This window comes from Phalacrocorax aristotelis, chromosome 5 (assembly GCF_949628215.1).
Source record: "Phalacrocorax aristotelis chromosome 5, bGulAri2.1, whole genome shotgun sequence".
Lineage (NCBI taxonomy): Eukaryota > Metazoa > Chordata > Aves > Suliformes > Phalacrocoracidae > Phalacrocorax > Phalacrocorax aristotelis.
The window spans coordinates 55671909-55696952 of NC_134280.1; the positions used below are offsets into that span (position 1 = coordinate 55671909).

Below are 25044 nucleotides of genomic sequence, written 5' to 3' on the forward strand. Positions count from 1 at the left end.
CAACACAGGAAGAATGAGATGTTAATGTTAGTTCTTTTTAATTCAGGGGTATCTGTCCAAGTTAAGATTCTAGGAGGGTTGGGATTGACAACCTGAAATTCATGTCAGATACCTGATTTGTGTCCTTTGGCTTTACACAGAGGTAGCAAATTCATCACTTACGACTGCCTGCTGTAAGATTCTCACTTTTATTTTTCTCTGGCGTTCTGATTGGAAACAAGTTTTGTCACAGCTAGTGATTTTTTTTTAATTCTCTGGTTGAAAACACACAAACTGTCCCTTTTCTAGGAGACTATTATTGAAAGAAAAACTGTTTTTGAAAGAACAAATCTCCGGAGAACTATGTATTCCCGTGAAGCTCTGCTGAAAGATGATGAAGAGGATGAAGGTAAAAGATCACCCTTTGAGCCCCGTACTGCTACACTACTGTTTAACAGTTAAATTATTTTAGAGTGAATTAACAAAAATAAAACTGGCAAGAGAATAATAATTTTTCATGTAGGTCGTGATTCGTAAGAGTGCTGTTTCCATTTATTTCAAGAATTTGGAAGTCATAGCTTTCTCCAAACTTTTGAATTTTTTTTTTCTTATACTTGAACATGATTTGATAATGAAAGAGGAATAATAGTGAATATTTTATGCTGGGTGAGCTTCAAACCTGTCAGTAGCTAAGCACCCCTGTTCAGGGTTTTACCTTGGAAAAAAATGTAATTAATTTTTATCAAGCCAGTACTTTTAAATTGCAGAAACATGACTGGAGACATTGATCACCTTGTGCTAAGGTTTTTTGCATCTTTTAGGATGTGTTACTGCTAACTTCAGCAGGCTAAATCATGCATGCCTGAGTGGGTAATTTCACCTAAAGCCACTCTTTATCCTGTATAAGTCGACCTGTTTTGTAGCTGCCACTTGGCAGTCTCCATGAAAGGTGTGCGTGAGTAAGCCAGTGTGGCTGTACTTTTTACGTGCACATTGCAGAAGAAGTAACAGAAAGCGATGATGAAGACAACCTGTCTTCAGTACTGCATCAGAGAGCAAAGATGCCGTGGAGAGCCTGTGGCAAGTACCTCAGCGCAGCGGGAATCCTCCTTCTGCCGCTGCTGGTTCTGTCCCAGCTGCTGAAGCACACGGTGATGGTGGCCATCGACTACTGCCTGGCACGCTGGACCTCGGAAGCCATTTCTGGGAAGACAGAGCTAGAGCTGAAAAACTGCTCTCACTGTGAGGTATGCCACACCTCATTCACCCCTCTGTTATGATTTAACTGGTGGGGATCTCCCGCTGTCAACCTCTGCTCCGAGTTCTGTATGCGGTGAGCTATATTTCTAGTAATAGAGCAACTCCAGAGTATTTTGAGGTTTAATGTGCTTCTGGGTACACAGTGCAATAAAAGTAACAGTTAAGCTTTTTGCATTGTTGTTCTCCTTTTGCTAGATTTGTTTTATTTTCATCATCTAGCTGGTATGGCGAAAACTTGGTCTCTAAAGTAATTGTGATATAATAGATGTTCTTCCTGTACTGTTGTATCCTCACTGCAAGTAGGGCTTTCAGGTTTGGTAACATATGGGAAACCCAGATTATTTTTTTTAATGAGCATGCTTTTTTGGTTGATTTTTTGTTGTTGTTGTTAAATTTTTTGTGTGTGAATTCCACATGGTACTGACCACAGCGTTACCTGGCAGGGTACTCTGTATGTATAAAGCAGTAGCGGAGGGATTTTGTCATAACTGGGATTGTTTTCTTTATCAGGATTAAGTACCTACAAATAATCCACTCTAATGTTTGGGAGGTTCATGTGTGATTTCACTGGAGTCACACTTTCATCTCTCAAAGATGCTTTATCGATGCTGGGTTTTAATATGAAATCAGTATTTTAATTTAAAAACTATTATATTCTACTCCTATTCAAAAAATAGACCAAAACAACAAAACCATAATAAATGCTTTGAAGATGTTTTTTCCTTCAGATAAATTATCAAATATATATTTTCAGGGTGGTTTTTTTTAATATTCCATGATTTAAAGTTTTTTATTAATCTTTCATGCAAACACTCCTCTGTCCAAAGGATAATAAATTGTGATTTAATATGGTTGAAAAGCATTTGACGGTTTAATTTAGGGAGTCTTGTGTTTGTGTTTTTACAATAAATTTTAAATGTAATTTACAGTGAATAATTTTGTTACTCTTTCTTTGTTTCTTAGGTTTTCAACCATTCTCCATATTCAAAAGTTTTCAGCATTCTGTGCTGTCTCGGGATTGTGCTATGTCTTGTCACATCAATAGCAGTGGAGTGGACTGGCTTGAAAGTCACCAAAAAGCTACACTCTTCTTTACTAAATAAAATTATTTTGGCTCCAATGAGGTATTCCTCTGATTGTAATACAAATTTTATTGTAGTCTTTTGCGTTCCTTCCTTCAAGGCAGTCCTCTAAGCACAGTTTTTATTAAGAAGTAACTGTGAGTCACTTTTTTTTTTTAATGTGTCATTGAAAATCACCAGGTATCAAACTACTGAGCAATTTTTGAAAACGGTACCCAGGCTGCTGAAGTTCCTAGGCACTAGACAAACGCCTCTCCTGCCTGACTGTGACTTTAGATATTTACTTCCTTGTAATGTTTAACTTCTCTTTGCTGTTTTCAATTAGGGAGAAACACAATTATTGATCAATATCTTGTACAGTTCATTCATAGTGTGCATCATAATCTTAATCTTAATCACCTTAATCTTAATCAATATTTACTTTCAGGCAGTGATTGTGCAAGCCTATGCACAAAGATAATGAGCTTAGACAAGTGTCATCACAGGCATCACTAGGGTACAGTGGGGTGCGCAGTGCCTGGTAAAGGCCTGTGTTGTCCTGCATAAGTTTTATTTCTAAAGCGTGAAAGGAAAGTTGTGGCTTGATTCAAACCTGCAGCTGTTACTGAACATTAGGAAAAATACCTTCTTATTTTTAAGATAACTGTATTTGATCATGGAGAAAAAATATACATGGAAAACCTAGATATTTTTTTTAAAAACTTTTTTTTAGGATACATTTAGGCTTCAGGTTCAGCATGAGTTATGGAACAGTTAACAATTACAGAGCAGTAATGAAGTTTGCATTTTGCATATGCAAATATAAAGGAAAGGTCTTTTTATGTATTATTCCAACAGTTGTTCTTATTATGCATTTCTATCCCAGAAGAATGCAAGACTTGAAACTTAACTTCGTATTTTACATTAATTGAAGAGGCCTCAAACTGCAAATCTGAAAGGATTTTTTTAAAACATAATTGTGATTTGCATAGCTTAGGCAGTAGAGGGAGCTGAGGACATGCTTGCTGTTGCTGGTTTACAGTCAAGACCGCCATTTTATTGGAAAGCCATGGTTACGGGGAAGGATGTCAAACTTCACTGTAGTTGTTAATTTATTTGCTTGTACATAGCTTGAGGAAGACAGGAAAAAAATTTTAAACTATTCTAGTATCAATATTGTAATCTTTCCCTTTCCTTGTCTCGTTATAGGTTTTTTGAAACAACACCTCTGGGAAGTATATTGAACAGGTTTTCAGCTGACTGCAATACCATTGACCAGGTACTGAATTAATATATTCAAGCTCTCAAGTTATCCTATCTTTCCCAGTCTGAAAGACTGGATTTCCATTTATTATACACTGATTTAGATGAAGTTTACTGATGTTCTATAATTTTGACTACTATATCAATTTGCATCCTGATTTTCTAGGTTCAGAATTAATTCCTTATCTTAAATGTGCATTGAAAAACCATTTGTTTGATTAAGATGCCCTGTATAGAAAAGGGAAGTGAAATTAGATCAATAGTGATAGTCCCCAAATAGTGATATCCCCAAATTAAGAGGACCTACTTTTTTTAAAAGCAGGTAAACACATTCACTTGACACATGCAAGCAAATGACATGAGAAATAGGCAAATGCTGTTGCCCAAAATAAAATGGCTGAAATTCTGATCACTGTTTACCAGAGACTGCATTGGCAGTTCATAGGATCAATGCAGATGCTGAAATAGTTTATTGCATCCCATCTGTAATCCTCCGACATGAGGACTGTGGTCCACAGTGAGACATGTGAAGTAGCCCCACAGAAATCCCTTCGAACTTTCCCAAAACCCAACGGTCAATTCAAAAGCAGACCTGTATGCTTAGTGCTTCAAATCCTCAAAATTTTCTTCCTTGTGTGAGAGGGAGAAAGGAAAATGATATAATGCTGTTTTAAACTTGGTATGTTATGGAAGATTCTGTGTGCTTATTCTTCTGTATTTATACAGCACATTCCAGCTACCCTGGAGTGCTTGAGTCGTTCCACTTTGCTGTGTGTATCGGCTCTTGCTGTCATCTCGTATGTCACACCAATGTTTCTCATTGCCCTGGTTCCCCTCGCAATCATGTGTTACTTCATCCAGAAGTACTTCCGAGTCGCATCACGGTAAGAGCGTAAACCAGTATCATTCTAGCAATAGAAACATCATCTGCAATACGTGATTGTAGTGCGGAATTGCAGTGCTGGGGAACTTCATGTTTAAATCTGGTGCTGTCAAAGCCACGGCCCTGTCTGAAAGTGAGCCAAATCCACCATAGCAAAAATGTGTCATTTTACAAGTGCCTTTGTCTGCAGCTCTTCAAGCAGAACTTCTGGGAGGCATGTCCATGATCAAAGTTTCTTAGAGTTCACAGGACACAAAAACCAACTGGATTCTGTCCTCCCCAAGGGCTGCGTGCTGGGTACATCCAAGAAAATGGCGACAGAACAGTGAAACTGATGTCTGCCTGTCCAGGTGGAAGTGGAAATCTGTAGCTGGGGAGAGGCTGGAGAATGGTGCCCACTAAGGGTCCAATGTGCATGAGCGTCCTCTCTTGTTCTGGGTGCCTTTTAATTTGTAACAAGTTGAAAAATGTATTCCATATCTGTGATTTTTCTCCTTCTACACTCATACAGCTGCCCCCCTCGGTGGCACTCAAGAAGCGTTTGCAGCAATGCTACATTTATCCCTTCATGTATGCATAGATTGAGAGGGACTCTGCAACCAGTTTAATTCCTGCTGGAAGGAACTGAGGCTAAATACAATTTCGCCCCACATGCGCTTATACTGATCTGATGACTAAATATGAAATTGAGACACACAACCTAATGATGAGTGCAGGCTCTTGTTTACTGAGTGTATGATACTGTTAGCTCAGTGAGAAGTATCTGGGGATAGAGAGGGGAGAGAGCTCGTACTTGCAGTATCCTATTAAATTTATATTCAGCATAGAGCCAGAATGGTGTTTAAATTAATAAACAGTTGAGTATAAGAAGTAGGAATATAGGAGAAATGAGGGAAGACAGTGAAGGGAAAAGACCTATTCAGAACTCCAGCACTGTTTGTATTCAAATGATAAAAGAAAAATCCTTCTGGGGTCTTCATTCCCTGCTTAGAGACATGTAGCACTGCTTTGCAATCTTTCTGAACATTATCTATATAATTATTGTGATGGTATTCCGTTTCACTCCCTGGGCCTGCTTCAACAGAAAACTGCACAACAAAGCTGGCTTTTTTACAAAATTCTTTTCATAACCCTCTCCAGGGACCTGCAGCAGCTGGATGACAGCACTCAGCTACCATTACTCTCCCATTTTTCAGAGACTGTTGAAGGTCTTACCACCATCCGAGCCTTCAGGTACAGTTTTTTAAGAAGCATGCATTACTTGGCTTTTGAATATCTCTGATTCTGTTCTGCAGTTGTGCAGTTATAAGTAATTGTTATTTGGATCACCTGGAAAATCCAGAGTCTCCAAAACACTGAAGAACTTTAAGCATCTTGCACGTGAAGGCATTACTGTAGAAAAACAACTTAGTATGTGTCAGCTGCCCTGCAGTAACTCTCCATACATTTGCACACAGCCTGAAAAAAAAAATTGTGGGCAAACGTGATTTAAGAAGCTAAATTAGCTTGCAATTACCACTGCATGCAGTGTGGCAGACTATGCACTTGGACAGTTTCTATGGAACAACTAATATGCACTAACTTGTCATGGCAGGGAAATTTGTGTGTGAGTCGATGTCTCAGTAAGGTAAACTCTGCTTGCAAGTGACTTCAGAGGATACAATAGCACTCTAAGTTATTTTCCAGGTTGCTAGCTGAAAACGTGGTTCTTCATACTGATTTTGAAAATACACAAGCTGGAGACAGTGTCTTTCATCACCTGGGTTTGGTTCGTTTTTCTGTCCGCATAAGCTCACAGGAGGGCAGCCCAGGAATACCTGATAGTTGCCTGGGTGGCATATCCATGTTACAAAAACGGCAATCACACTGATACTGGTAGAGGTACCAATAAAACTACTGCTGAGCTTACCAGCTGCTTTCCCTACAGTAGTGCTATTTCTGTCTTTTCCCAGTTGACCCAAATGCAGTCAACTGTCTTCCACACCCCACCTCCAGCTAGATGTCTACACATTTTGGCAGTTAATTATTACTTTTACCGTTCTGTCTTTGAAACAGTAGTGCTTATTCCTCCTAACCTATAATGTTAATTTTATAATAGAAGTAATTCACAAAGTTAACTTTTCTTAAACTATTCTAAATAGGATCTAAATAGTCAACGAAAGAGCAACAGTTTAAGAGTTTGTTTCTTTTTGACTGAAGGTAGCTTCCCAAAGAGTGGTAGAACAGCATAGTATTTTCCATAATTAATTACTGTTATTGGATATTTAATCCATTAAGTGCCAACAGTGTTCTCTAGTTTGTAGCTATGTCTGTGTTCAGTTTTAAGGAAATTCAATTTCTCTTTTAACAGTTGCATTTCTCACTTATCCATGTATTCTTCTACATCATCAGGAATATCTTTAGAGTACTATGGCTGTATATTTTTCAGGTGTTGACACAATAAGTAATATTCAATGCCATCTAGCTAATATTTTCAGTCATTTGGAGCATTCCCTCTTGATTCTGCCTGTCACCCTGAAATGAATTCCTCTGTCAAGAATTGTGTTTGGTGCCTCCTTTTTCTTAAATCCTGCAGTAACTGGTGTGTGTCTGACCCAACAGCCATGTGCGTTCAGTAAGTTCTGTATTCCATCTGCCTGCCAGCCTCCCACATCAGCTGGTAACCTAGCTATTTTTAGGACTGGGGAGCTTTTCAGCTGCCTAACATATTAGCAGGAGTGGAGTTTAGGCTTGCTAGCTTGAGCATCCCTAAAAATAACACTAATTCAGGAATCCAGTCATAAAGTTAGGAGGTACTAGTTGTTCCTGGAGTGTCCTTACCCTTGGTAACTCTCTGTCCTGCACTTACTCAGAATGCATAAGGAAAGAAATCTGCAAAAAATCCAGGGGGAGATCAGAAAGACAGCTACTGCTGCAGCTATAAATACACCTTCAGCATATGCCCTGGCCTGATTCATAGTTCACTATCTGGCACTTCAGATAGCGTTGGTGCTAAATAATCAATAAAATGTAAAAGTGAAGGCTTCTGCAAAGACTGGTCTGTATTCTGAGAAGCCTAGTAATCTGGGGACACTTTCTGAAGATAAGTTCTGATATTTCTGCAGTAATTGTAATTTGTACAGTAATACTCCAATTAAAGTCTTCCACTAACAGCGGTAGCTTTTTCTGCATCCCCATTCCGCGTGCATATGCATGACTGACTCATGATGCATACTTCACATCTTCTAAGGCACATCTGCATCACATAATGCCTCATGGTATAGAGATATGAAAGTTAAATGTGACTGAATTGTTTCCAGAAGCAGAAGAGCCATCTCTGTATGGTGGGGCACTGAGGGTAGTTAGTCCTGAGGAAAGGCAGGGCTCATTAGCCCTGACACTGCAGGACACTCACTGTCAGGAGCAACCATTCTAGGCTGTGCAAACACACCAACACACTCAGAGCCAGCCCAGGCCATCTCCATTGCACACAGCAGACATCTCTCTTATGGCTTTGCTCATGGCTAAGTTGTGGATAGCTACGTTATTTCCACAAAGTGGCACTTATTTATTTTCTCAAAAACATAAATGATTTCTATAAAGTTGTAACTTTATTATACTGTACTCAGAAGAAGGATTAAGATACCCTGCAGTGAACAAATTTGAAAGCGTCTCTAAGCTATATGCTTCATACTTACACAAAATATTTTCATATCTTTTTCTCATATCAGTGTAAGGACAGCTGAGTTTATAAAAAAGTAGTGCTTCTTGTAACCATAATAGCTGAGGATATAATAGGGCAAAGTTTTATGGGGGAGATTAGCAAGTTTGTTAAACTTGCTAATGTAATAAAGGGGGAAAGAAGGCAAGCTTTGGGTGCTTAAACTAGATTTCCAGGCCTTCAAGCTTCTGTTATTACCCTGGAAAAGTCTTTTGTGCCAGACTTCTCCTTCACTGTTAGACATAATTATTGATACACGTTATTATTAACATCACAGTCATTTACATCTGTGCAAATGAATATGCCCAGCTAAAAGGAGTGACTGGCTGACTTACATGCTTGCCAGGACCCCGGTCTAAAGAGGTGTAGCAGGGCATCATCTTCCATATCTGCTGAATTCCAGGCAGAATTTGTTGATGCAGCTGTTCTGATGAGTGGGTGCAGATCCACTATAATAAACTGTAAAGAGACCTATTTGCCATTAATCTTATTTTGTATTCTGTGGCCAATTCATCCGGGTGGGGGGCACCAGTTCTTTCCAGTCTGTTACTTTTGTTGCACCATGTGCTTGGACTTTTGTTTTCCAAAGCTCTCCATTTCTCTAGTCCTTATGGGCAAACATGTTTGTCTAATACTGGAGCTACCATGACTGGAGGTACTTTGAATTGATACTTTATAAATGGTTACAATTTCTAGGACTACAGTAATAGAAATTTTAAAGCTTGAGCTTGTATGATTAAGTGAGAAGAGGAACTGCATTCTGCAGTACTAATATTTCTTTTCACAAGCACGTGTGTATTATTTCTCTCTTATATATATTTTTTTTTTAGTTTCAGATTTGTTTATCTTAGAGTTACCATGTAATAAATGAAAATGCCCAGTGTGGTCCAGAAGTCCCACACAGAGTTTTATCAATGCAATAACATCCATTGGCTCCTGAAGAAACTTTACCAGTACAGTTTGGATGTGTCTAATACAAGTCTACAGATGATGTCACTCTGAACTATTGATGTGCTGACATAGACCCTGTGTCAAGCTGCCCATGAGCATATAGCCCCAGAAATTAAATTTCACTTTTCATTTTTCCAGGACCCCAGGGCCTGACCTTTTTCTTTTTCTTTTTTTTCCTCTTTTTTTTTTTTTTTAGGTATGAAGCCAAATTTCGACAAAAACTTCTTGAATATACAGATTCCAACAACATTGCCTCCCTCTTCCTTACAGCTGCCAATCGCTGGCTGGAAGTCCGCATGGCAAGTACATTATTGTTGTGTATATGCAATTAATTTATTTGACTTCATTCTAAGCAATCTGATGAGGCATCCAACAGTTATCCAGCCTCATCTGGGTTTCAAAGCTATACCTTTACCCTTTATATCTTTTATACCTTTATCCCACATTTGATGTTGTGGATGGTGATATTTGTATCAGGCTTTTTTAGGTATAGAGGTAGTACTACTGTTGTGGTAACATGGGCTCCTTTTATATGTGCTAAGTATATGTTAACTCATGTTTCGTGTTACACTCTATAACTCTGTTTTGGCCTCCATTTTAGCTGGTATCTTTTGCTATGAAGGATAATAGCACTTTATCTAAGTCTTACTTAACATCTGAATGTTAAAATGCTATTATCCTTTTATATATTCAGTCCTAGACCATCTTAAGTCCCTAATTCTCATCATTGCCCATATCACTAAACAGTCCAAACATAGACGAGGGACAATTTCCCTCCTACAGAGTTCATTTTCTAGTCTGCTACATAATTTTACTCAGACTTGTCTGTGGGAAGTCAAATCACTAATGAGTTAAATTAAAGCAACAAAAGCCCATCATGGGTGGACACAGTCTGGCTAATTGGTACATGCTGTGCAAGAACAGCTTGTTTGAACAAATATGGATAGTAGCCGCCTGGCAGCAGCTGCAGTGCCTCCCAGCAGTCAGTCATCAGCCACAGAGAGGATCCACTCACAGAGGGGATCACATAGCATTTCCTTCCTACCCCAGGTAACATCAGCTGCATGGTTTCAGCCACCTCCATTACACACTTAAGATAATCTGTGTTGACTTCTCCAGGAAAAAGATTAGAAGTGTTGGTACAACTCCTCCTGTGTACAACAGTGTTTCCAACCAGCACAGCCACGCTAAGGCAATGAGAATGGGTTCCTAGGCGGGGTCTGTATGGAGTTACATGGTGTTTTCCGCCTGTATTTCAAACTGTGCAGTGGGTTTGCTATTTGGTATGCAAAGTTATGAGAATGTTTTAATCATTTGTAGACTTACAGTGACGGAGCTTATTCATATTCCTTCAGGAGTACATTGGAGCATGTGTGGTACTCATAGCAGCTGTCACTTCTATTACCAGTTGCCTGTATAGTAAACTCCCTTCAGGACTTGTAGGCTTGGGACTAACCTATGCTCTTATGGTAAGAATCTCAGGACCCTTTTTGTCTCTCCCAAACATTTTTTTGTAATTTCTCAGGGCACAAAGATGAACAGGAAGATCGAAGGTGTCTGTACATCTATAGTGGGTACTGTAATATCACTGAAACCATGTGTTAACCTCAGTTCATGTTCAACAGTTGACATATTTGGGTGTATGCTTTCTTCAGTTTTTAGATAAAGTAATCATTGAAGTGTTAGTTTCAAATATGTCAACAAAACACAGCCAAGTTGCATTGTATTTTTATATTGTCTTCCATTGTGAAGAATATTTTTTCAGTGCATCAGTTGTAATAATGGCCCGGTACCTCATTCTAGACTGTCAAACCTTAAGTTACCAAGATAATTTCTTTTCACTTGTCTTTCATGTTCCCCTCCCTCTTTCCTGTTGGTGTAGATCCAGTCTCCATAGTACCAAAGTATCCGTGCACTGCAGTTAGGAAATTTAACCTTCAGTCATTGTCATCACCCTGTTGATGTGTACCATACAGTTCATTCACAACTTCAGCTTATTAATGCTGAACAGGTGTTACTGTGGAGGAATATAAACTGCATGCTGGTCAAATGTTGCAATCTCCCCAAAACCTGGTATTTGCTTTACATCAGGTGTCTAACTATCTGAATTGGATGGTTCGTAACCTGGCTGACATGGAGATCCAGCTGGGTGCAGTGAAAAGAATCAATGGTCTTCTCAAAACAGAAGCTGAAAATTACGAAGGGCTCCTTTGTAAGTGCAGTTTTGTGCAGCATGCAGAAAGAGCTTGCTGAAATCTTAATGATATTGCAGCGTATTACCATGAAAAACATAGTAAATCACTTAGTGAGCTGATTAACCTATTATGAGGGGGTTGATTTTTTGTTTGGTTTCCCCCCACCCCGTGCTCCTGGTACAGCTTCTTCACAGATTCCCCAGAACTGGCCAGACAGAGGCGAGATCCAAATCCAGAACCTCAGTGTCCGATATGACAGCAACTTAAAGCCAGTGCTAAAGCATGTCAATGCTCACATCTCTCCAGGACAAAAGGTAAAGAACTGCAGTGATTCTGCGAAGCTCTTTAGACTAGCGCATCATACAAATCACAAAGTTGAAAAAACATACCACAGTATGTTTTGATAACTGACTTACAGAATTTTTTCTCTAAAAGAATGTAGTGCACTGGAAAGGAGTCTGGGCGTTTCTTAGTTTCGTGTGTTTCAGCATACGTTAGAGTGAGAAGTTAGAACTACATACCACTTCTCAGTATCCCAGCGCCCTGCTGTCAGCACACAGTGCCAAAAGAAGCGACAGCAGCCCCTTACTGTGTTGGACCTACTTTCCATCCTTCCCCTGGCTCTCTCTTGCCACCTTTTCCATTGTTGCCACTCTCTTATTGTTCCTGTATATAGGACTGGCCTTGATTTATCCCTAAATGCTCAGACCCCTAAAGACAATGAGTGGACTTAGGGATTCTGTTATGGATAGGTCGGTTTGACTGAACTGTCAGGAGGACATGAAGATTGTGTGGATCAGAACAGCTCCTCCATCCACTCATCTTAAGTGTCAAATACAGACATTATCCATTTCCGCTCACCTGATGTTCATCTGCTTTCTGTGTCACAGATTGGGATCTGCGGCCGAACAGGCAGTGGAAAGTCCTCCTTTTCTCTTGCTTTTTTCAGAATGGTTGACACTTTTGAGGGTAAGATTACACTTCTGCATATCAGTCAAGCTTAGCTCATGAAGGTGTTTTGATAGTCCTTTCCTTAACGGGTAGCTTTGAAGTGCAGTTTTTGAATCTGCAGGACACACTCTCTGGCCTTGTTTAAATACAGTATCATCTGTCACTGAACAGCTGTGCCATTGATAAGCTGAATAAATAAAAATTCTACTTGACAGAAGAAAAAGTCCTTTTGTGCCATTAAATTGTAACAGTAGGAGCAAACCCTAAAAGGGGAAGGTGTTCAAGTACAATGAAGATTCCACGTACAAGGCACAGATGAGACCGACTGGGCCCAGAAAGCTCTGCAACTGCGGGTTGCAGTTTGGCCTGCTGGCATGGAATTTCTTGCCATATTTCCTGCTATGTGTGCCATGTCCATGTGCCTCACAGAGTGTCTTCCTATGCATCTCAAAAAATTTTAGCCTCAGATTCCAGCCACATTGCCCACAAGGCCCTTTTGCAGAGCCAGACAGTTGTACTTGGAGATGAAATCTCACAGTGCTCGATGGTAATTTGGCTTTTTCAAATGCTTGTTGCCCCTGGTAACTAGTCCCTGGTTGAAGTAATCTCTTACCTTTGTGTTTGATAGATGTTTATAATGGTCAAGCAGATAAGTAGTGCATCTAACAATTTATAAAATATTAGAGGTGTACCTCCTATTCCTCCCAGCTGAGGTTTGGTCTCAATACAGTTGTGCTTGCTGCTTAACCAAAACTTGTTGCATTAGTGATTAAGGGATGTGAAATTCAAGGCCTGTTCCTGCTGTACCATATTGCAAGCTGGAAGTGAGCCACGTCTTTGCCAGCAGCTGTGTGGTATGATAAACAGTCTAGCAGACTATCCATTTTCTTTTGAATAGGAAGGATTATCATTGATGGTATAGATATTGCCAAGCTCCCCTTACAGACGTTGAGATCCAGGCTGTCAATCATTCTCCAAGATCCTATTTTATTCAGTGGAACAATCCGGTAAGCATTAAGTACCAGCAATAAAACCCATATAATGACTTATATGCCATTATATATTATAATTATACTATATAATGACTAGTACAGAATTGCTGATAGCAAACTGTTCAATTCTGGTCTCCTCAGTTGGAAGGAGGGAGGATCATTGCTGTCTGTCTGTGCTTTTTATCCACCCCTGCCAGACTGCACCTTTCCAGTGCCTGTGCCTGGTCAGTTCACTGTGTTCAGAAGGCATCCCATGCCTGGGAAGTAGGGAAAGGCACTATTTATTCCTCCAGGATCGAGTAATCAGTTTAGCTCACTGATCAAATACCCATAACCACCCAACACTTGTTGAAACCTTCTTTCTCCTGTATCTGTTTTCATCTGTCTGCCTTAAAACATGAGATGGAAAAAATGTGGACTGAAAAACTAACATAGGAAAAGATGACGCAGTAGAACAATATAAGAAGTACTGGGGAGGCCTGGGGTGTTTTATCCTGGAGCCTCCATCCATGTTGCCCATCTAGTCTTTGAGATGTTCTTTCATTTGTAAAAATCCTTTTTCTCTGAGGGGATGATGCAGTAGAAACAGTGGCAAAAAGCTCCACAGTTTTCGACAAATGTCCATCTTGTCATGTCTGTGACACATCTGATGACAGACAAATGCCCTATGTCTGTGGCATAGAAAGGAAGAGTGCAATCCTCAGTGCAGTTACATGACCTACAGTTTCTACGTAAGAGTCATTAGAGTTCACTGAAAACAATACAGGCTTCTGTGGTTTGCTGACGCCACATTAATGCAGATCCCAAGATTATCCCCTGAACTTGCCTGAAAAGAGCATGATTCATTCATGTCAGAAGATGAGGTGACTGTATACCTTTGTTTTATTAATTAACCTATGAAAAAATTGATTTAGGCCAGCATTGGTCATTCACAGCACATGCAATAGGAGTAAAAAGTAAAAATAACAAGTGTTATGCATCATTGAATCTTTTATTTCTGATTTTCATTCCATCTATTAACATGATACAAGATTCACACTTGTTGCTACATTTTTGGGCTACAGCAAGTTAAAATAACATTCATCTGTTCATAAATCCAAGAGTTGTTCAGTTGTAGTGAAGACTTGTGTTTCATAATTCAGTATGAAGCTTGATTTTTTCTGTTCAACATTTCTATAGCAGTAAAGAACAAAGAGACATTGGATTTAAAAGGAGAGATAGCGGAATTTTGGCCTTTTTTAAAAATTAATGTTAATTTAAACTGATTATATTCACAGCTTTTTTTCTTCAGAGCTTTTTCTAGTAAAACATGAGAATTTCTTTATTCAGAACAAAATAGATGCTAAAACCACAAAGCTTTTCCTGTTCTGCTCAACTGAGTCAAATTTTGTTCTTACTCACCTTGGTATAAATGTTGACCAACTCTGCGAAATTCAGTGGACTTTTACCAATGATAGATCAGGCCCAGATCTTTAGTGTGTGATTCTGATTATTTGCAAGTTTGTTTCTAAGCACACTAAAAGAAGAAATGCATTGCAGTTTATATTGACTGATATTCTTGACTTGCACATAACTGTAGGTTTAACTTGGACCCTGAGAAGAAGTGCACTGACAGCATGCTGTGGGAAGCATTGGAAATAGCACAGCTCAAGCATGTGGTAAAAGCGCTCCCTGGGGGCCTAGGTAATAAGACTTCCCTCTTGAGAAGATTGCTTCCAGTGTTCGTAACACTGCTGTTTCACATTTACTCTTCATATAGAAGGCAGTTGCCGAAGAAAAAGCTTTTTAGCTTTATGGAAGGTGACAAAAAGTGCTTGCCTGCAGGCAAAGGTCCCATATCCATCTAACTCCCTTACCAACTGCACCTGTGGGGCAGAATCCAGTTTCTATTCAAATCAATGGTAAAATTATTATTTTATTTCAGTATGTCTTTGTTGTGAAGCATTAAGGTTTACAGGTCTTGTGAACTCAAATAAGGTGTCAACAAGTCAGGTGCTATCTATGTGTTCCTTTGTATTTTCCAATAGTCATGTCCAGGGATGAAAATTTCAAGAGCTTAAAGGTGTGAATCATTTGGCCATTAAAAAAAAAAAAACCCAAAAAGAAACACAAACAAGCAAAAATCCAAACCAACAAAAAAGGTAAAGCTTTAGGGTAAAGAAATTATGGATGCCACTTTGATGGGAGAGTGCAGTGTCCTAGACTGCATGTGTCCCAGAGAAACTCACTCTTAAACATCCTTAGCTACATTGATGTCTAATAGATATAAAGAATATAGTGAGACAGAAGTACTCGTTGTTTAGAACAAGGAAATAAATAAACAGGCAAAACTGGGTCACCAGCAGCTGTAGACCTAGGAAATGTTACTTTGAAAATCTTTATGCTGAAAGTGAGTCATCATTTTCCAAGCATATGCTCTACTCTGATCTGACCCTCTCGTATACATGCACACTCACACTCCACAAATATTGTTTTTGCTGTATCATTTCCAGATGCTATAGTCACAGAAGGGGGTGAAAACTTTAGCCAGGGCCAAAGACAGCTGTTCTGCCTAGCAAGGGCTTTTGTACGGAAGACAAGCATCTTCATCATGGATGAAGCCACAGCATCAATTGACATGGCAACAGTGAGTTTGGAGCGTTTCTGATTTCTTGCTTTCCTTGAGGGGGAAACCACTGCTAATATGCAAAGACAAAGTGCAAGGCAATTCTGTCTACCTTATGATATGCTTACACCATATTTAGTGCAGATGTGTTTACAAGTCCAGGTAGTTGTGAGTCATTGCTAACTAATCTAAAGAGCTTTTAAATCATTTTACTAGGGCTTTAACAGTTATTCCAGCATTGCTTGCATTAGGAAAATGAAGCATGTTATTTCCATTGGCATCTTAATTTCATAAAGTAAACAAAGATTTGGAAGGTCAGCTGGGATGGTCAGCAAAGGGTAAATTGGCACACAGGTGAATTAGCCCAGCAGAGAGGACAGGACAAGTCAGGAAGTTAGAAGGCTTGAAAATAGAGTCCAGGAAATAAAGAGAGACATAGAAAAGACATACTGGGTTATTGCATTAATTGTCTGAAATCGCTAGGCAGAGGTTAAACCACATAATTATAGTGCACCAACTGGATTTTAGCCAAAAGGAACAGTACATTCTTAGGATTTTTTTTTATCTGTTATGTTGTTATGAGAAATGTTTCAGTTGTCTTCATTCTATAAGTAAAGAATATATTTGGAAGGCTTATTATAACTACAATTTTTAGTTCTATAAAACAGTGTGTGGGGTGTCAGTAACATTGGGAATCACACAGTACACAGCCCAGTTAACATTTTGAATGTTGGTGCACTGAGGATATAGTTCCTCCCTTGACATATATATCTAAATCACAGATAATAGCAAATGAAAGTATCTGTGCTAGTGACATTTTTAGGCAGTTTGGTACACAACAACTTTTTTCTTAAATAGCAAAAGATGATTACTTGTTGAATGAGAACTATGTTAAGACCATCTTAAATATCCACTGTTAAATACGACAGGTACAGGACACTTCCTTGCTTATCCCTGCCTCGCCTTGGTGTTAGATGTCCCCAGTGTGCCGGGACATTCCTGGGCTTCCAGCAGGGTGAAGAACGCACCGCAGAGGTGCCAGCATGCAGGCAGCCTGGCAGCACCCTGAATTCACCTTTCATTTCCTCACTTGATAACTGAGGTCAGGATAGCAGGGGTTGGGAGTCAGAGCACAGCTCTCATGTGCTCTGAAGCCCGGTGGCAGGAACGAGCAGGGCTGTCCACTGGAGACTAGGCACTGACTTAGTTCTGACATGGAGTTAATTTTTCATTTCTGCAATGACAGACCAATAAAAGCATGGAATAATCGGTGGTTACTTAAGCCTTCTTAGTGTCTGTGTGTCTATTAAGTAACTTCTGTTGTTTGAAAAGCAACAAATGTTTTTCTTTATGTAGGAGAACATACTCCAGAAGGTAGTCATGACTGCGTTTGCTGACCGTACTGTGGTTACAATAGCAGTAAGTACAGTCTCTGCTGGTGTTCTAATACAAACAAGAATCAGAAGTGCCACATTAGTCAATTCTTGTCAATGTTAATAGAGGTGTTAATCACCTTTTTAATGTGGTGTTTAAGTGTAAGCTTTCTTTTCAATTTTAAACTACTTTTTAAATACATAGCAGATTCTTAAATGTGTTTCATGATGCTAAGTCTGATTGCCTGTAAAGGCAGGTAATCTAAGTATACGGTCTACTTTCTATTACCCATTTTAGGCTAATTTATAATACGACTTTGACTACTGTGAAATCTAAGAATAAGTTTAATCAAGCTACAGTAATCATTTAACTATGGACAAGTAAAATTGTGTGGCAGTTCTGCCACTGGATAAAGCAATTAAGTTTCAGAATTTAAATAAATGAGAATCTAACTAACTTTTAAAAATAAACATTCCATCCATGTTGACAGTGATGGAATTTAAATTTGTGTATTCTGGAAGTGATTGTACAAACATCTAGAGTATCTATTAAAAAAATCATGTATGGAAGAGATTTGACCAGAATCAAAGTGGTTGGCTTAACAGATATGTCAGGAGCAATACATACCCTTCAGTCCTCTATTTTCTAAAAACACGTATTTCAGGGAGGTGAAGTAAAGCCATTGTGCGTCATAACATTTAAAAATTAAACAAGTCAAGAAATCTATGCTCAGGAACCTTAAAGCATCTTTTTATTTTCACCTAGAAAATGTATAATAGGAAACCTGATTTAACTGATGGTATCCATTCAGCATGTCGTTATACAAAGAGCAAAGGAATCATAAGCATGAAATTTCCTAATTTCTCTGCATGAAAACTCTGAGTCGGACTGCATTTTTCATTAATGTATCTTTTTCAGTTTGTTTGGGGATTGACTAAGTAAGTTTTGTTAGTCTTTCACTCTCTTAGTGAGTTTTAAACTGTACAGTTCAAATAAACAGCATTTTGGTATAAACTTACTTTGAATGTTTTTACTTCCAAATGTAAATGTGGTTTACAGCAGGTAGGTTTGTATGCAAAATGCTCTAATAAAAATATAATGTGGTTTTCTTGGGGGGTTTTAGGTAGTGATTTTGTTTGTGGAGTTTGGTGGTTGTTTTTTTTTCTGAGAAATCCATATATTCCTAACTTGTGCCTTTGAAGAATAAGACGACTATAGTATTCAGTCGATATTATCATCTATGTTACTTTACCAGGATGGCAGCACTGCTTGTGTTATGCTGAAAGAGATCAGACAAAGGCAGCAAGTACAACTGGAATGTGATATTTCAGTCCCCTCCCCCTGCCTGCGGACCGGATAAATGTCACGGGACTGCAGCAGAGAAGAGATTTGTAGATGCCATCAGTAATTATTTCATGGAACATCTGGCTAGGAAGCCACAGAAGGAAATACAAGAGTTGTTTTGGTACTGAAAGTGCCCAAGATCTGATTAGGAACCTTATGGGTGAAGAATCATTGTGTAACAGGGACCACAGTATTCTAAGATTAAATATGCCTGCAGAAGTAATGCAGACCCCCAGAAATCCAATGCAGTTATACTCAACTTTAAAAAGTGGAATTATGTAAAAATGAGGAGATTTGCTAAAAACAAAAGCCAAAAATAAATGGGGGGAGCTAAAAGAGGAAGCGAAGAAAATTGAATCTACAGGGATCATGGAAGTTACTCAAGGGTTTTATTCAAAAATCTCAGAGCCAACGCATGTTATTTATTAGGAAAGGCTTGAATAAGGTTAGAAAGAAGCTGGTATGGCTAAACAAATAAAAAGGACTATTAGAAACAAGAAGGCATTCTTCTAAAAGAAGACCTGGCATGTTACATGTGAAAATTCAATAAGGCAGGAAAAAAAAAAAAGAGAGCTGCTTCTGGAAGCCATCAAAACTAGTAAGGAATCCATGAATCCCTGAAACACACTGGGAACAAGAAGTCTGTCAATCTGTGGGGCCATTTGATGATTGGTATATGAAAGGAATGCTCAGGAAAGATAACAGTATTGCAGAAAAGCTAAATTAATTATTTTCAGTATTCGCTATGGAAAAAAATGGGGAGGTTTCTTCCTAATAAAATTAATTAATCAAATGTTAGAGCTTACTTAGGAAAAGAGTAGAGAAAAAAAAGAAAGCATCATACCACTGTATAAGTCCATAGTTCACAAATACCTTGAATATTGTGTGTAGTTCCAGCCTTTTCATCCCCAGAAAGACATGTTACAACTGAAAAATGTTGAGAAGCACAAGGATGATCAGAGGTGTAGAACTGCTCCTTAAGTGGTGCAGCTGAGTAGGCTAGGTCTTTTCTGCCTGGAAGAAGGACATGTGAGACAGGTCTGCAAAATCATGAGGCAAGGGGGAAGAGGCAACAGATGAATCTTGGAGCAACGAGGCCCAAAGGTACTTGCTCATGCAGTGGGTAGCAAGCCTGGAAAAATCTTTTCCAAAGGATGTGGATGCAAAATGCTTATGAAAGCTCAAGAGAAGACATGGGCAAGGTCTTAGAAGAGAGATTGATGCAGTTTACAAATAGACAAACCATACCAAGATCAGTAACCCCTGATCTAGATGTAGTCTGGGACTGAGAGGGTACCAACATGCAGTACCGCACTCTCTTGCCCTGTTTCAGCTCTTCCTGGCTACCTTCTTGTGGCAACACTTGGTGGCAGGGCTCTGGGCTAGGACACAGCAGACTGACCTCAGATGACAATTCATACATAAAGTGCAATTTAGGTACCTGAATATCCATGGGGCCTCTTGGTCTGTATATTTATCTGCAGTATTTGCATAGTAAAATAGGATGAAAAGTAGCATAAGTAGCCTTAATTGAACTTGATAGGAAAATTAATTTCTGGAATTCTGTCTTATCCTAGAATACATTTGATAGATACACTGAATGGGCATTTTTGTTTGTTTTTCAGCATCGCGTGCACACAATCCTCAATGCAGATTTGGTTATTGTAATGAAGAGAGGAGTTATTCTGGAGTATGACAAGCCTGAGGTTCTGCTAGAACAAGAAGACAGTGTCTTTGCTTCTTTTGTACAAGCAGATAAGTAATAAAAATAAATGAAGCATTTTAAAGTACAATTGTATTATTTTCTAGAAATGTAAAATACCTGTAAATAAATATTATTTCATAATAAACTGAGGTTTTCCTTTTTTAATAAAATGAGCCATTTTTTCTCCATCTGAAACATTAATGAATTATCCATGTATTTTCTGTTTTTGTATACTACTACTACTCTTTTTATTTGCTACCAAAGAATCACGAAATATGGTTGAAACAAACTACATGGGTGAAATATGACAGGACACACATCAAACAAACATAGCCAGCATGGAGTTTTTATGTAACTCTTAAACATGTCCTGTCATTTTATTAACATGTTATTTTTTTATGCATCATAGCTCTACTGTAGATAATACTTATGACTGACTAATTGCAGGACTAAAAATTATATACCAAAAGTATTTCTCAAAAGCTTGTATCTCTTTTAATCATATGACTCTGTAAAGCTTTAATATCTAAATATAAAATCTATAAAACTTTTTTTTTATATTGTGGTTTATTTATAGTGCCTGTGTGTATTGGTCTCTCCTTTAATGCCTTTCAGAAATTAATCACAATCTGATTCCTTTAGTCTTTCTTAGGCTGCCTCACCTCTACCCACATTGAATCGTATTGTACTGATTCCAAACGGGACTGAGCCAGACTCCCTCCCAAACTGTGAGGAAGCTAAGAGGAGGCAGGCTGTGACAAAGTAGCAGTGCTTAATGCACACTGTTTCTAGACAGTACAGGTGTACCAATTCATCTGGAAATTATCCCTTCAAATCTGGTAAATAAACAGTATTAAACCTTTTACTGTAGCTCAGAGCCATGAGCGCCTGACTCATCTTCTAGTCTCACATTTCTCACCCACTATCACACTAATTCTAGATTCACTGTGATCCTTACCAATAAATTATGTATACTTATTCACTTGTAACCACTGAAATTATCCTAATTTGCCTGGACAACTACTTATCCCTGCCCTATTGATTCATTATGACAATCATTTCAGGATTTATTACTTGCAAAGTGGTTAGAATGTCAATGACCTAACAGAAAGCTACAATGAATTTTTCACTGTTACTCTTTTTATAGCACCTTTGGCTTTACGTCCATTTTTGTTATCTTCCCCTTTTTGAAGAATTTCTAGTGCTTGGGAAATTTTTTTTTAAGTTTGGAATTATTTTTTTTAAAGGCTTTAAGTAAAAAGACACCTCAGTTCTCACGGGATATGTGATACATTATATTTTTAATGCATTACTTCTGGCACTGCAGCAGAGAGCAAGAAAAACTGAAGAACTGTTGTTGGTGTTTAAGTAGTGTTACCAGTTCCACAGTGGAGTATTTGTAGCATCTGCCTGGTGTTATTTGTGCAATACCTACGGGCGTTACACTGGGGCCAGAAAACATATAACCGACAGGAGCGTGTAGGATGAACAATGGCAAAAGTGGGGAGGTAGAGTACAGTTATGCAGATGAAATGCGCAAGCTCTGTCATTGCCTACTACAGATGAAGGGAGAAAAAGGGGCCGTTGGGAGATACCTCATCCTCTAGGGAATCATTTTGCTGGGCAGCTTTATAGAAAAAATAGATGCAGAACTATTGCTGTGTTTTTACCCTGGGAAACCAGGCATCCATTAGGGCTAAGACAGAAGAAATGGGCAACAGCTGACTATCCTTCCAGGGTAGCAGAAGTGCGCAGTGAGCGCAGAGCAGGTTTCTACTACAGCTACTGTGTGTGCTGTCTCTTGCCTGCCCAGCACTGGTCTAAGGCAGGATCTCATCCTGTAAAGGCTTAGGAAAATACCACTCTGCAGGACATCACAATCTCATGCTGCAGAGAGCAATCCCTAGAAGTTTTGCAACCATCTGTGGAAGATCCTAAATCCTAATGGCAAGAGGAGAGATCCAGAGAAGTGAGGGTTTATATGCTTTTAATAAAGTGCCTGGGGTTTGACCCTGCAATTTGGACTAGCTCCTATTCCACAAGCTTCTGGCAACCTTACCTGGAAAGGGACGCAAGGGAGTAAAGGACACACGTATCGCTAAGACAACTGTATTATTTCTTAATATATGTCAGCAAGAAATAAGAACTCAAAATACAAGTGTCATACCTTTCCATTGTAAATGGGGCTTATGTTTCACAAAGTAGTGCTGCAGAAGAATAGAGTGAGTTGGTACATATCCAACGACTATATATCTTTTTAATGGTACCACACTGCTAGATAAATGTCTATGAACAGGGAGGCCTCTTAGCTACCACTTGGACAGAATACGCTTCACATCTCCTCAGCACATTTTATCTAGTCTTGTTTATATGGGGCCAAGTCCCAGGGGATTTCTGCCCCCAAGCTCCAAAACGTTAGCATCTCAGCAGTGACCAGTAGCAGTAGCCAAGAAAATTATTCTATGGTGGGAAGCTCACTGCCATTAACTGAGTCATTAAACCTGTTGCCTCAAGACACACATTCCAAAAGTCACTATTGAATCAAGCTCACAAATGTACTTCACAAGGCAATGAAGCATTACGAAGCGAAGTGCTGTACTACAATGGGTGCAAGACAGCCCCAGAGAAACCATGTCCAGACTTTCACTTTGCCTCTGGGATGGGACTCAGCTCAGTCCCAGCGGCATTAGCGGGATACGCTGCCCGTGGAGATGCAACAGGGTCTGTTTTGTTTGTTTTCTATAAATGCTCCTATTATGCCAGAACCTTTATAGCATTTATCCCCTTGTCCTAGGGAGGCCATTTCATCCTGTTCTAGTTATTTCTAAGGGAATGCTATTTCCTTGGAAGGCCAGGAAGCACAGTATGCCTGCTACATTAGCCCTCATCTCAGCTCTGCTCATGCCTTCCCATGTGCCTTCGCACAACCAAGTCCAATCTCTTTCCTTCTCTCTGCCCACTCAGTACAGCAAGGTGATTTGTGAGGCTTAATTCATGTTAGGTTAATGCTGTGTGGCCTTTGAAAGAAAATGGCTGCTTCTAAAAGGAGTTGGTACCATGGTACCAACTAAATTTTAATTTAACAGTTATGGTAATCTCTGACAGCCATTAAAATTAGGATAAATCAGGGCAGGGGAGAGTTCTGAAATCCAAACCTGGAAAAACTTACCCCTCATGATTTGATACTACAGAGTGGGATTGTTAGTGAGCCCAATTTGTTCAGCAGCTCTTAACACAAATATGTTGGCTCACTCAGAAGTTCTGTCACTTTTTTCTTTTAAGTATCTGTCACTTGATCCACAAAGACAGGGCTTCTTTTTATTCTGCTCTAGAAATTCTTCAGCAGAAGCCACTTGCTTTGCTGTCCCATCTCAGCCAACAAGTGCTCAGAGGTGAAGGAAAAGAAGTGGCAAATGGCAGTCCCAATAAAGAACAGAAGTGGAAACAAAGACACACTCTTCTGGCTCTGCAGCGTTCAGGATTCCTAAAACCAACACAGTAAGCGTGTTCATGCAACCCCGCTTGCCTCATGGTCGTTCTGAGCACCAGATTATGAAGCAATTTACCTTTCCCTTTAAAAAACTCCTCCCCAGCATATTTCTTTTCATTCTACATTCATGTAGTAGCCACCCTCTGGAGGAAAAGGTACAGATAATACAATGATTAGAAAAGAGTAAGAAAATGGCAGGAAAGGCACGACTGCCTCTTGAATACCTATGTTCATCTCTGCAGAAGAGTGTGAAATGTTACCAGTGAACTGCATGGTATTATACAGCGTCTTCATGTTCACTTCAAAATCCTGGAAGTAACTATGAGCTGCCATCAGCTGGAGAATCACACCTTTGACAAGTGAATCTTCAAATAATTTTATCCATTTGGGTTTTTTTTAAGTGTTTAGAAAGAAAAGTATGAAAAATACAATATATTTGAGGTTAAATTGTATATATAATACAGGTACTTAACAAAGTAAAAGTGTAGATGCCGCTGACATTAACAGCAAGCACACAAAAAATGTCTAGCAAAGAGATACAGAGAAAGGGGGAACATCTTGGGCTAAGCTCAGCGGCCTGGCAGACAGGTGCCAGGGCACCTTGTTGTCATTTCCATTTTATTTATCAAAGCAGCAAGAAGGATGACCCAGAACAGGATAAAATGTAGAGTATTGGGAAACTGACCCCTCCAAAAGGAATGGATGTGTCCAAGGACATGCAACTATTCATGTATAGAAAGTAGAACTAGTCTGAAGTAATAGTAATAATTTAATTGCAAGAGCTATAACGACTGCTTATAGACCTCAGAGTGCTTACTTAAAAATACTACTCCAAAATCCCTAGGTGGGCCACAGTAAGTAGGCGAAAGTTAATTTCAGCCCCAACTGGCTGGTGCCCAACTGTCAACTAGGCAACCGCCTTGCCCAGGCGATCAATGCCACTAACTGCTTACAGTATGTACCGAAGCACTTAGAGCCAAAACTGAAGGGAAAGTCCACAGACATATATGATTAGAAAAATATAATCATAAATCCACTAGCACTGAAGAAAAAGAAAACTCTTATCCAGAATACCCTAGGATGCCCTAGCAACTCTACAAATTTGGCATCTGAACTGAAATAGACACAAAATATTTAAATCAGCGTAAGTAAACACACAAATGAGAATATTGCTGTTCAAACAGTGGAGCAGTCACATAAGAGCGTTTTTAAATAACGCATCTTGTCATAAAGCTAGATCCTTATATGCGTGCACACGTATGCATTATATGCAAACAGACATACTGCCACA

General features: G+C 39.1%; 1 protein-coding gene across 5 annotated transcripts in view; it reads left to right on the top strand.

Moving 5' to 3' along the window:
• ABCC8 (ATP binding cassette subfamily C member 8) overlaps positions 1–20814 on the top strand; it is an 81453-nt gene extending 60639 nt beyond the window's left edge. For 2 of the 5 annotated variants that reach the window (XM_075094669.1, XM_075094670.1), the window contains 16 exons: positions 289–388; positions 979–1226; positions 2203–2363; positions 3510–3579; positions 4290–4447; positions 5587–5679; positions 9294–9396; positions 10453–10566; positions 11189–11309; positions 11476–11606; positions 12183–12261; positions 13142–13250; positions 14815–14918; positions 15728–15861; positions 17197–17259; positions 20184–20814. In XM_075094669.1, coding sequence (XP_074950770.1) covers positions 289–388; positions 979–1226; positions 2203–2363; positions 3510–3579; positions 4290–4447; positions 5587–5679; positions 9294–9396; positions 10453–10566; positions 11189–11309; positions 11476–11606; positions 12183–12261; positions 13142–13250; positions 14815–14918; positions 15728–15861; positions 17197–17259; positions 20184–20321 — 1926 coding nt within the window. In that variant the 3' untranslated portion in view covers positions 20322–20814. Of the gene's footprint in view, positions 1–288; positions 389–978; positions 1227–2202; positions 2364–3509; positions 3580–4289; positions 4448–5586; positions 5680–9293; positions 9397–10452; positions 10567–11188; positions 11310–11475; positions 11607–12182; positions 12262–13141; positions 13251–14814; positions 14919–15727; positions 15862–17196; positions 17260–18469; positions 18680–20183 lie in introns of all 5 variants that reach the window. The other 3 variants (XR_012660779.1, XR_012660781.1, XR_012660780.1) reach the window with 3 other exon arrangements.
• The last annotated feature ends 4230 nt before the right edge of the window (positions 20815–25044 follow it).